Source organism: Serinus canaria, chromosome 2 (assembly GCF_022539315.1).
Source record: "Serinus canaria isolate serCan28SL12 chromosome 2, serCan2020, whole genome shotgun sequence".
Classification (NCBI taxonomy): domain Eukaryota; kingdom Metazoa; phylum Chordata; class Aves; order Passeriformes; family Fringillidae; genus Serinus; species Serinus canaria.
The window spans coordinates 30,586,963-30,599,841 of NC_066315.1; the positions used below are offsets into that span (position 1 = coordinate 30,586,963).

The window sequence follows — 12,879 nt, forward strand, 5'->3', positions numbered from 1 at the left end:
TTTTCCTGGCCAACTCATATCTGACTCATTTACCACTGATGGATAAAATGCTCCTGGCTAAGGCCCATATAAAGTATTTTTATTTCTTTCTTCTCTCTTTCTTTCTTTTCTTCAAGTGACAGTGCCGATTATTTTTTTACTTGATTTTCTCTGGCAGTGTAAATGAAGAAAAACGTGTAAAGCTGCTATGCTTTTGGTGTTTTATTTTACCAAAGCATAACTGCATCTAAAGGTCCAATTGAATCTTGATTATAGACGTTGGAAGAGTACAGATATAGAAAAAGGAGTTTGTGGATAGGATAGGAAACATGTATGGTGCTAACAGGGATTTAAATAGAGATGCAATTAGAGGAACAGGCATGCCCTATAAAACATTTCTAACTACCAGAACTTTTGTGTGTTCATAACTGTTTATTCCCTATGTGAGATACAGATTTAGCTGATTAGAATTTGCTTTAGCCAGACATCTGTTTCAGAAAGTGTGCTGTGAAATATTCAGTACGCTGCTGTCCCTGATACCTTAGAGCTTCTGTATGTTTCTTCTTAAAATGGAAAAAGAAAAGGGTGTGGAGAGAGATCTTTTGCACTTACTATTTTTACAGGAAGCAGTAAATCTTGAGAATGACGTTTATCAGAATTTGACTTTATGGCTCTGGTTCAGCTGAGCATAGATTTTACTCAAATGGAAATGAAAACAAAGTATAATTTTTATTCTTAGTGTTACAGAGCTACCAGTTGCAGTTTCAGTCAAATTGCATTATATTACATACTAGAGCAAATGGTTGAATCATGGGGTACAGCTAGCTACCATTTAGTGTCACTTGCCATATTTGTCTGTCAACTCATAAAGCTTCACTTGCCATTTCACTGTTTGGATACCTACCTCAGGTGTGCTGAGTACACAGCACATGCCTGTCCATACCCCACAGGGCTTATAATCCCCTCCAGGCTCAGGAGCTGCAGAACAGCTTTCCCAGGTCAGCCTACACCCTTATCTTGCTCACCTTCTTGTCCTTTGATGGTGGGGTCATAAGGAAGAGAACCAGGAGTAGAGGAGGCTAAGAGCCAGCCTTGCCCTGGTGAGTTGATAGATCTTAACTGCTCTATCTGACCCATCCTGTGTAAAAGCCTTGAGGATACATACACAGGCATAAACTTTTCAAAACCTTTTTGAGCCAGCTTACACCTCTGGGTAAGCACTTGGGTAGTGAACCCCACAGCCTCATCAGCCTCATCATTTACTTATTAACAAATAAAATCACTGGGAAACCCCCAGGTCTTGTATTGTGAGAAAGAAAACCACCTCTTTTCTTACTCATAATCTTTGACCCATATCTGGTTTTAAAGGCTTGAGCTTCTCAAGACTCTGTATTCCTGCCGGTATGGAAATAATTTCTTACCTTTGATGATTTTTGCTCCTCTCTGTGCTTTTTGTAGTTTCTTTGAGATGGAGTAAAAGCTGCATGCAGGACTCCAGGTCCTGGGCACATTGTGAATTTACACAGCAGCTAATACTGGGGATGTTTTGTTTCTGTGGCTTTCTGCTCCTCTACCATTAACTCCAAGCTCTCAGTCATAGCCATCCCTGTTAAAATAGTTAAAGCTGTCCTCCCTCATTTTGTGTATTCTGTATTTGTGTTGTGTGCCTTCTTCTCCATGCAGAAATGCTGCTATGGGCCTTAGAGCTGAGTAGTATTGGCAATTTAGTGTCATCAGCAAACATTATCACCTAAATCTACTTGCAGTCTGCCTAGTCTTTTTGAGATGCTCTGGAGAATTCCTCCATGGTGAAAATTCACCAATATTATTCTGTGTTTCCTGCTTTTGATGCATTGTTAATCTGTGGAAGGACCTTCTTTCAAAAACCAAGGTTCTTCTAAGCACTTGGATAAAACTGTTGTAAGACCTTCTTTGCAGAGGAAAATAACTCAATCCCTCTTCTCTAATTTCCTTCAGAAACTTTTAATAAATTTGAAAGAATTGACATCTTTATAAGTGTTAAGACCTAACTCTTACCCAAATGACTGTTACCTAAATGCCTACTAATTCCATCACTGATTGTAGCTGCTTTCAGTTTTGCCATACAGGCTTACTGTACCTCCCATGATTTCCAGAAGGGGAATTGCTTTTCTTGCCTTCTCTACCTCTTGCTGAGTTAAGCTGTAGAATATGCTCAATAACTATTTCTTTAACAACATCCTAATCATACTTCCCTGGAACTTAGCAGACAAATATCATCTGCCCTTAGAAATTTGGCAATGTTTGGTGTATCAGTTTGTTCTAGCACTGATTCAGTTTAGGATAGTTCATCTGCAAGTAATAAAATCTCACTGACACATCTCTAGTGAACCCAGATATAAATAGTTCATTTTACTTTTGTGGTCTACCTTCCTTGATGCTCCTTTTATGCTTTGATAATTTCCTCTGATGTATTTTGAAAGATCTTTTTATTATTAGCTTTTATGCCTTTAATATGTTGCTTTTCAGACTTTCCTTTAGTTTGCTTCATTGAGGGTTTACATTTAACTTACCAGAGTTTATATTTTATTTAATCTGCTTTTTTTGGACTTTCCTTCCTCTGTTGAGAGAATATATGTAGTTACCTTATTCTACTCTTAAACTAGGACAGTTTTTACTTTTAGTTCCTTTCTCTTTGATCCATACTAAGTCCATTTTTACTAGGATATACACTTACTCAGGATATATAATGTCATTAGACACTCCCCAAATTACCTTCATGATATAGAAATGTATCTCTTTTCCCAGCTCTTTGCTACCAGAGGATCACTTTTCAATTACAAAGATCTTCCCTGAGACAGCTGAGTTAAATTTGGAACAGATTATAGCATAAAATAGCCATACCATGCCAGAAAAATCTATCTTTTGTTCAGTTTCTACCTTGGAAACATACCTTGAATTTTTATTTTTGTGTGTGTGATAATTTAGCTCAGAGGACTCTCTGTAATGCTCATTTTAAAAAGAAGGTAAGAGAAACATTTTCTTTTTTGGGTTATGTACAGAGTTAATGTAAATTCCTAAACACTACTTTTTTTAAGAATTGTAGATATCAATTACTTTGATTATTTTTCTCATAAATAGCATTTATTCTTAATTGCCGTTAGAACAATATTTAAGATGTCACACGTTTTGCCAGATTTTATCCATATGGTTAAATTTTTGCCTCATCTATTTATTTTGTTTGAAGGTTTAAACAGCATCATTTTGTTTAGCATTAATTGCAAAGAGATTATTTCATTCTGCCATAGTCAGAATTCTACATACAGAGAGCTAGAGATGAGCACTCTTCACAGAACACCAAAGTGAATGCAGGAGGGCTCAGCTCTTAGGAACTTGCAGTTTAAATGAGCCACAGTGAAGCCTTAGAGAAAATTGCAGTTGTGGTTCTATAATCATTGCAATCTCAATTGGTGTCTTTCTGAATTTGCTGACTGCATGGAATTGGTTTAGATCAGACCTGAGCTCACAGCTGCATCTCGAGGAACCGCTCTGAGCATACAATGTGGGGTGGGGATTCTGCCTGTTTTATGTTTTTATGCCAACTTCCTGTCAGCTACAGGAGGACTGACTGAACTGATGTAACTCACAGTGACAAAGCTGAAGTAACACAAATTTGGCCTGTCAGACTCTGCCCCCTCGATTTTTCTTTTGACAACTTTTTGATTTTGTCAGAATGGGTATGTATTGATTCTCTGCTCAGAGCTATGGGATTTACGGTGTTTTTCTCTCTGTCCTTTGCCCCTGAAACAGTACTGGCTCTCACACAAAACTCCTGAGGCCTGAGCTGTTGTCTCATAAAAATAAATGTTTTTAATGATAAACCATTGGATAAATTCAGTGACTTCTCTGACACTAATAAAATGAAGTTAAAGCATACACATAAGTCTTCAAAAGGAGACTGAAGAAGACTGTGAACTCTCACAGTCTTCCCACCCACACTGCAAGAAAAGATCTGGATTGCCATGGCACTCTAACCTTATTTCTCTTTCCTAAAAAGGACCTTGCATCTGGCACTTCTATGTAAAAATTATTATTAGTGCTTGTGTTCTGGCTGGTGCAGAATTTTGGCCTGTTATTGGAATAGATTGGAATATATTAGAATATAACACTCAAGATCAGTGAGGGCTATTCCTGGCCCTCAGAAGCATCTTTGTCAATGAAAAATTTCCCAGTGAAAAAAGTCCTATATAAGAACCTCAATTGTATATGTTCATGAGAATGTCAGTCCCAGAAGTCACACACACGTGAACAGACTGTTGCATGTACTGCTTCCCTGTGAAAGTTCTTATGAATAGTCCAAACCCCTACTCTCACTTCCAGAGGCTTTCATTCCTGATCTGCCAATCACCACCTGAAATCTATTGACATATATTTTTTCTCATTTGCAGAACCTAAAATCTGAGCTGTCATATGCTTCCAAATTATCTTCTTTCCAGACAGACCCCTAAGGTTCTGGATGTTTAACAAGGGCTTCTTGACCCTCTCTTTTGTGCCAGAGGACTTTCAGGTCTCCCACAAGTGGCTGGTCAGCACAACAGCAACACACCCTACGAATTCCTCACCTGGTGTGTGATCTTTTATTGCAGCTGAGCACCTCAGCAGCAGGCAGGGCTCCATCTCACCCTGGCTGCCACTGTGTGCTCTCTGCTGCAAGCCAGAACAAAGGAAAAGGGAGGGAAAAGAGAGTGCAAGGGGGCTTCACCTCACTGCTCAGGAATGAGGGAGCTGCAGTGGTTACTGTGCATAGGAAACATCCTCCACCATGTGGCGAGGAACTAAAGATTTGAGATTTATCAATCATTCACATTTTAGAGTTTATACCCTTTGGAAAGTGATTAGTCTGAAAAAGATCATCTTTTTCACATGTCAGTCACCTGTCATATTTTTCAACATACTATGAGTGATCATTCCAAATCACAAAGGAATAACCTGTAAAAAAATTTAAAGACATACTGCTGATTTTTTCATTGGGAAAAACTTTAATAAATTCCAGATTAATTTAAAATTCTCTGGCTTCCTTGCTGAATAAACTATGAAAAACCCAAGCAAACCCCCCTTAATTTTTTTTCTCATGAATTTGTGCTTTCTGAGGAATGTTTCACTGAAGCCAGTTATTATACTGGCTTACAAGAATTAACTGGTAAACATCTCATTTATTAATTTACATTTACTTTTCTCCCCTGATTTCAAAATTGCTTGAAGTCACTATTTTAAAGTAGTTCTTAAGGCTGACAGACTGAGATGAAAAATGGTTTCTGTCCAAATTATTTGCCCTTCGATAATGAAGTCTCTCCATGTTCTCAGAATCCTCCCATTTTGTAATTGCCATCATATTCCTCACGTGTAGTAGCTTGTCAGACATGAGGAACTACAAGACTTGACATCAGCTCAGCATACGTGCACTCATCATTTTCTTATTGGTTGTCTTAGAGAGGTCATCATGCCTAAGCTGATAATTTCCTAGAGGTTTCCATATAAAAGATATAGATATAATCTGATTTGATATAATTATTAGATCCTTTTTTTTTGATAGCGATTTGCTCATCAGGTTCAGGATTTAGTCTTGAAAGTTGCAGGCAGGCAGGCAATGTGTCTATGAAAACACAAAATCAAAAACTAGGGGACTGGAGAAGAAGGGAACACTTACCTCGGAGGGAACACTTCTTGGCTGCTAGTGAACAATTTTGCTTTAATGGTGTGTGCTTGAAAAAAATAAATGCATGTATTTTTAGCTCCAAAAGCTTGTAAAATATAACTATCACAGCTATTTTTTCATTGAATTATTTGATTCTGTTGACACAAAGCATGTACATTTCTGGACAAAATGTTATAAAATATTCTGACATATTTTAATATAAACAGGAACATTTTCGGTGATTGCTTGGATCTAAAATGTTTTTCCACTTGACATTTGTTTATACTTCCTAGGAAAGAAACTCTATTTATGGATAGCTGAATAACACAAATAAACATCTGAGAGAGCTGAAAAATCAGCTTTGATTATGCATGGAAATCTACAATGTCATTGTGTACTCTTGTGCCGTATTCTGATTGCCTGTTTATTTTTACAGAGCTGCTGGTGAGCCCATGGAAGAAGAGCCAGCCTTGTGAAGTGCCAAGTCCTCCCTGATATTTCCTGTGGGTGACATCATTGTGTATCCCCCAAAGCACCCTCAGACATGTCTTGTCTGCTTCTTGGGTGGCACAGATCAGATGGAACATAAACACTGGGCACAAAACTCAGAGTAGCAGCTTCACTTGTTCTTTGGATGGACTTGAAAGAGCCTGAAAGATTCCTTAAATGTAACCGCCACAATTCTAGAGTTACAGTAAAACGGACTTGGGAGAAAGAGCCCAGAGCATGCTTTTTTAATGCTGTTTGACCCACTCACCAACACAAATTGTGAAATAGAGTGTTGCAAAATTCTACATGATAGATTATAGATATGAGAAACGCAGCAGCCAGCAACATACTCTGTGAACTCCGTGAATCACTTTCTGACACTTTTTACTGGATAATTTTTTTCATACTGTGTTAAATTGTTAATAGAATTTGTTTTCTTTGCTCCGTGTAATGAAGAAAAAACCCCCCACCCTTATTTTATGTGCCATTTTTTAACCTCCTGTAATGAATTCTTAGCTGAATAAGTGAAAAGCGTTTAAATTATGATGAGGGATTTTAGCTAAAGGGAAAGCACTTCTTATTGTACTATAAATCCCCTGAAGTACTGTGCTTGGTGGTGCTTTATTTTCTCTTCCCTATTCCTGGCCATCTCTCCCCATTTCATGTAATCTTTTCTATCATAAAAACACATTCACGATTCTCTAAAATGATCTTTTGCCTTTAAGAAAAAGTGCTGTACCCTCTGTAGTTGACAGTAGCGCTCACCATATGTGCAGCAGAGATCAAGTATGGATAGTTTTTCAAACGTGTTTTTGGTTTGTTCTGAAATGTTTCTGCGTTCTGACTCCAAAGCAGCGACCTTCAGTAACTGCGTGCAGCTCATTTGAAGCTCAGGTGTTTCTGTGGAGGTTGTGGGGGAGTGTTTTTTACAGGTCGTGTCGTGAATACAAACTGATTCTTTTATGTAGTCCTGCACCAAGAGAACTGATGTTGCTTCAGAAGCTTCAAAGGGTTTAGGCTTTATTTTAGATCCCTGAAGTGCAGCAAGATCTCCCTGCAATGTGACTTTAGCTGTTTAATTCCATGTTTGAGAACGTAACATAGAGTTGTGCCTTTAGCTGAAAATGAACGCTTAAACTGTTACACGTGTTGCCTTACTGTCAGAGAGAGAGAGAGAGAGAGAGAGAGAGAGAGAGAGAGAGAGAAATGGGGCATGTATGTAAGAGTACTTCAAATGAACAAAACTCTGCTACAGTAACTTTTATTTTGTTTACAGCCTTCTCACCTAATGAACCCCAGGAGATACCTTGAAGTATTCAGCTTGCAGTGTTTGATAGCTTGCTCAGCTTTTAAAAGCAAGTGATGTTCATTTTTTTATATATTTGCCAAATTCAAAAAAGAAAAAAAAAAGAAAGGATATATATTAAAGCCATAAGTGAAGACTGTCATGCTTTTTATTCTGAAATCTGAAAGGAACCTTAATTAAAACAAGATTTTGGGGAAGGCCATGATATGAAAGATATGGAACAATATGGTTTCAGTTATAGGCAGACTCAAACCTGTAAATCAAAGATGAAAGATTTCACTCAAATAGAATTATATAATTCTCTTTTGTTATGCAGTCAGACTATATCTTTCATGCATTTGGGTTTGTTTACGATTAGCATTTTAATTTTAAAGACTTTTATTACTTATACCAAACTCCTCACTACAAGTTAGAAATCTGAGGCATGCTTTGAAAAGGGAAATCTAAAAAAAGGGATGTCATTTCCTATAATGTGGAGTAAACTTTTATTCTGAAAGGTTTACTCTGGAATGAATGTATACCCCTTAGAAAGGGAAATAAAATTCTGACCCTCAGAAAGTGAAATAAAATTCTACCCCCCATTTACAAGCCAAAACCATGCTCATTTTAGTAATGCAAAGAGTCCCATCAGGCTAAATTAACTCCTGGTGTAAGCCACCTTGCCTGACTCTGGGCTGTTCTGAAGGGGTTTTTCACATGACTAAAGCAATCAAGAGTTCCTCCTGCATTTTCAGCAGACTTCTGATGGCAATCTTACTTGCCATTTACTGCAATTTTGTTATGGTCATCAAAGAAATTTCCCTTCGAGGAAACCAAGGGCTATAGCTGATGAGTTGGGTAATTTGTAGAGCTTTTCACATTTTGAAATCATGGCTGCAAAATTTTAATTGAGTGCATAGTATTATTGTTTTAAAATTAACCCTAAAATCTGTTTGTGCTCTTAGCTTGCATGAACTTGCATATGAATTGCAACCTGAAATGTGAGTTTCCAGCTTTTTCAATCAAACTATGTCTTCTGGGGTGCAAATCAGCTAAAGCTGTCTTTCTTAGCTGAAAATGCTTTTAAAATGCCAGAATAATTTGAATTAAACCACATTATAAACTCACACTTACACATTTGTACAGATGTAGTCCCAGGCAGATATCTAGACACGCTGCTGGTTGAAGTTAGGATCGTTTGGATAAACAAGTGTGCTAATAAACTGCACACAGATTGTGTCCAGAACTCTGTTCTGACTGAAGTCAACAGCAAAGTCTTCTTTGATTTCAATGGGAGATGGATCAGCCCCTGCTTTTCTTTTCCCCTTTAAGTCAAGAACACCATTGCTTTTTGATTATGTCATTCCTAGGCATCTTACAGCCCTCTGGGAAATGATTGAGGCTTATGGTGAATATCAACACTTCCTTCAAAGCAGACCTGGGCTTTCTGAGAGGGCAGTTTCACTTGCTGCTGTTTTCTTCTCACAGTATTTTTTATTACTGTCAATAGCTCCCCATGGACTGGAGTTAAAATATCTTCCAGCAATTTTAGTCATAGTTCTAGGGAAATATTCACATAGACACTCTTAAAAGTGCCCAGTTTTAACTGGATTCAGCGTCAGATTGCAAGAATTTCAGAAAGATGCATGAATTTTGTGCTTCAAATGTAAAAATTCCAATTTTTGAGGAGATATCAAAGTCTCATGTCTCCCACAGACCTTTCCCACTGTGCTAGAGAGATTGACACCTTTGAAAATTCAGTCCCATATATTTCAAGTTGTCTGCCAAAATATCTATGTCTGAGCTTAGATTACATCTACAACTGAGCTGAAAAGCATAAACAAGATGGGGTGAGGGTGGTTTCTGTGTGTGATTCCGTGGGGAAGGTGAAGCTGAGGAGGCAGCAGGGAGCACTCAGTCCAGGGTGACCCTCTGCCTGGTCCTGGTGGTATGATGGTTGCAGGCAGACAGGAGGACATCCCACGGTACCTCCATTCCAGGCTGCCACTGCCATTGGCAGCAAATCTTTGCCTCATGGGGGAATCCTGCAGTAATTTGTGCTCTGCCCCTGCACTAATCACCAGCCACCAGAAGGAGAGATGCCTCAGCAGCGACTCCCAGTAACATGCTTGCTCTAGTTAATTTTCTTCTCTAGCATTAGGAACAAAGTATTAAGCTCAGTTGAGCTTCTCTTGTATTACTGTGCTTTTCTTGTACTTTTCTTGTATTCTTAGGTCCTTCAGTTCATAGTACAAACTGAAACCTAAAAAGAGACATGACTCAGGAGATCGAGAAAAGAATGATTTTTTTATCCAGCTTAAGCCTCTTACCTGGGGCTGGAGTAAGAACAGTGAGGAACAGCAAATCTCAAAACTGCTTAAATCTTCATGAGTGTCTTGCACTTCATTTTTGGACTCTGTGGAAGAATTCTGTATATGCTCATTTGGTTTTAATATAATTTGCAGCTTGATTATATGATCTCTTTTCAGGCAACATTTCTAGTGGGTAATCAAAGTTCGTGGGAATTTTGCCAGTATGAAGATGACAGAATTATTCCCTTTTTTTAACCTTCCTAATTTTTCTTTCAGTGCAAATGAAGCAACTAATTCAAAATAAGTGAATCTGAGAAAAATAAAATCATTAAGCTATCTTAAATAAATATCATAAAAGAAATGGAAAATTTTATGCAAATAAAGATGGCAATGCCTTTACTTTGCAAAAAAAGTCAACAACATGCTGCAGGCTGAATATAAGCGGCAAAACAAGCTCCTCTGTGGATATGTGGTATTTTAGTTGGTGTCTTATCTAAGTGCAGCCTCTCTGAAAAGCTGAGAGTCATAACCGGAGATGAAATATTAGAAAGGTTTTGCTGCAGCCAACACCAGAGATCCTGTAGAGAGCAAGAATGTAGAGACTGACTAATTTTTGTAGACAGACAGCAGGACACTTTCAGGGCAATGTGTCTGGGACAAAGAATTAGAGGGAACTTTTCCAAAGGCACTGATGGCTGTAAAACAACTAATCCTGTTAGCTTGCAGGGGCAAGGAGGTGCTCAGCAACCACTTATTCTTTGGGAAATGTCCCCTCTGTCCCACCAGCACGCCCAAACTCATGCAGATGTGAACCTGGCTTGGCTATTTTTTCTCCTAAGCAGCAGCAGCAGCAGCCACCATGTGTGCTGATGTGTGTGCTGTGCATTTGCCCAAGAAGTTCTCAGCCCCCAGCAGAAACTTCATAACATGACTGATAGAGGAATTTTTTTTCCTCAATAGTGGCCTTTCCAGAAGCAAAGCAGTGCATGGTTGTATTATTTTTAAAGGTCACAATAGAGCTTTGTGAACCATTACACTTTTTTTTTTTTTTTTACAGACTCCATGTGGAAGTAAAACAGATTATGTACCTGGGGAGGGGGGGTGTAGTGTGTGGAACCTGCCACAGGAAAGGATCTCTCTTAAATCAAATTTCTGCTACTTGCTTTTTATCCTGGATTTGAAGGAGTTTGGGTTCTAAATTATCATTTAAGATCTTTCTTTGTCATGTCACTTGCTTTGTTTTTGTACAAGGGTAAATGAATTCACCCTTGTAAAGCAAAGAAAACCATCTGAAAAAAGGCTGTTTTCTGACAGATTCCCCGGCCCTTGGTGTGGGAATGAGAATAGCTTATCTTTGCCACTTCTCGCAGCAATTAAATGCTTCATTTTTGTAACAGATCCAAACTGCAGCAGTATTTTAAGAGTACTATTTAGCTGGCTGTCTGCTGACTGTTAAAAAAAGAAATTGTGAAACTTACATTCTTCTCTAACCTCAAAAGAAACCCATTTTGATTTTAACAATGTCATTTTTTTCACTTGATCCAAAAGGGTTTTGTCCCATGAGATCTTGTTACTAGCTCAGTTCTAATCACTAGTAAATCACACTCTACAGAAAGCAAAGACCAAAAAGGATGGATGTTCCAGCAACTCTCAGTTATGTCTCTTCTGCACAATCCTTCATCCTGCTCCAGTGCCATGCTCTGTGGTTAAGAATGTTAGCATAGATTACAGCAAAATATAAATTGTTCTGCACCATCAAAGATGCTGCTCTTTGGATGTCAATTAGCACTCTGTGAGCTGTGCTGTCATGTATAAGGGCTGTGATTTGTGACAAAGACATGCTGCTGTGGGGATGGTCTAAAGACAAGGGATGCATGCAGGCAGTGGCACTGGTGCTGTGTGGTCAGAAGGATTCTGTGCCAAGATCTCCACACATCCCCCCTTTTGATGGTATGCCTGCATGACCAGAGGCACATTTGCAGTAGCAGAGCCATGGGATGTCCTGATTCCAAGACCACTTAAATCCCACTAACAGGCTTTGGGTAATTGGGAGGCAGCTAGAGGAGGAACCCAAACTCTGCACTCAGCCACACAAAACTGTCTAAAAAGCCCAGGTAAAAGATCTGAGCTTGCCCTCACATAATTTTTTCAGATATGAAGTGCCAGTTCTGCTCCTAGAAAAGTATGTCTGAAAGAAAATTTACTCTGCTGGATCTATTATACTGGCTTCCTGAGCGTGTGCATAGGTCATGTGTTAGGGGAACAGGTTCATACTCATGTCTCTTGCTGCTTAGTTTACTGCTATTTTAAATTTCATGATTGGCTTAATATTCCAAGTTAGGATGCAGTAGGAAAGCCTAAAGCAATACCTGGTGAAGACATAACTGAGGCTTTCAAAGCAAGCTTACTGCCATGGGTTTTTACAAGACTGACTTTTTGGTCTAGGGATACACAGCTGAAATGTCTATTTTTTTCATAGGAAATTGATGTTGCTATCTGTTTCCATGATAAAAACCAGTCCTTTTGCTCAGAGTTCTGAAAGTTTATCTGTAATTTGTCTTTCCAGGCAGAGCAGATTATAAAGGATAAAGCATCAGTGCGACTGACACAAAGGGCAACATTTTTAAAGGTCGATAGTAATATTTCCATAAGAGTAAAAGGAACCATTGTTATTATTCCTGATACATTTTTGTATCTGCAAGTATCCAATGAGTAATGTTAAGTAATATTGTGCTCCAGAACTTTGTTGATTATAGATATATGAGCATTGGATTGGCGTGAAATAGTCTTCAACCAAGTTGTTAAAATCCCTTTTGTTTTGTGTTTTGTATAATTCTTTGGCTATAGTCTTGTCCTAGTGTTAATAAAAGCTATTTGAAGTAAGCTAGTTCAATACTCTGAGGAGGGTTTTTTTTGCCTGTTTTATTTTTTAATCAGTGTGAAAAAGAAGTGGAGCTTTGAACATGCCACCCTGGTTGGATCATAGGATTCTGACTGTTAAAATATAAAGGGGGAAGCGTGGTGAAGCTGGAGTGCATAAAAAAGGAACCACAAATGTTAATGTAAAAGTAATGTTACATAGCAGGCTAAAACACACACAAAGCAGAGCATTGCAGAGCTCCAGCTCTAACACCAAGCTC

At 38.4% G+C, this 12,879-nt stretch overlaps 1 protein-coding gene across 1 annotated transcript in view; it reads left to right on the forward strand.

Annotated features, from left to right (window-relative positions):
* LOC103812865 (histone deacetylase 9) overlaps nucleotides 1-12,608 on the forward strand; it is a 149,874-nt gene extending 137,266 nt beyond the window's left edge. The window contains exon 15 of the mRNA XM_050970996.1: nucleotides 6,090-12,608. Within this exon, the coding sequence (XP_050826953.1) occupies nucleotides 6,090-6,129 (40 nt within the window). The 3' untranslated portion in view covers nucleotides 6,130-12,608. The remainder of the gene's footprint in view (nucleotides 1-6,089) is intronic.
* Nucleotides 12,609-12,879: the final 271 nt, after the last annotated feature.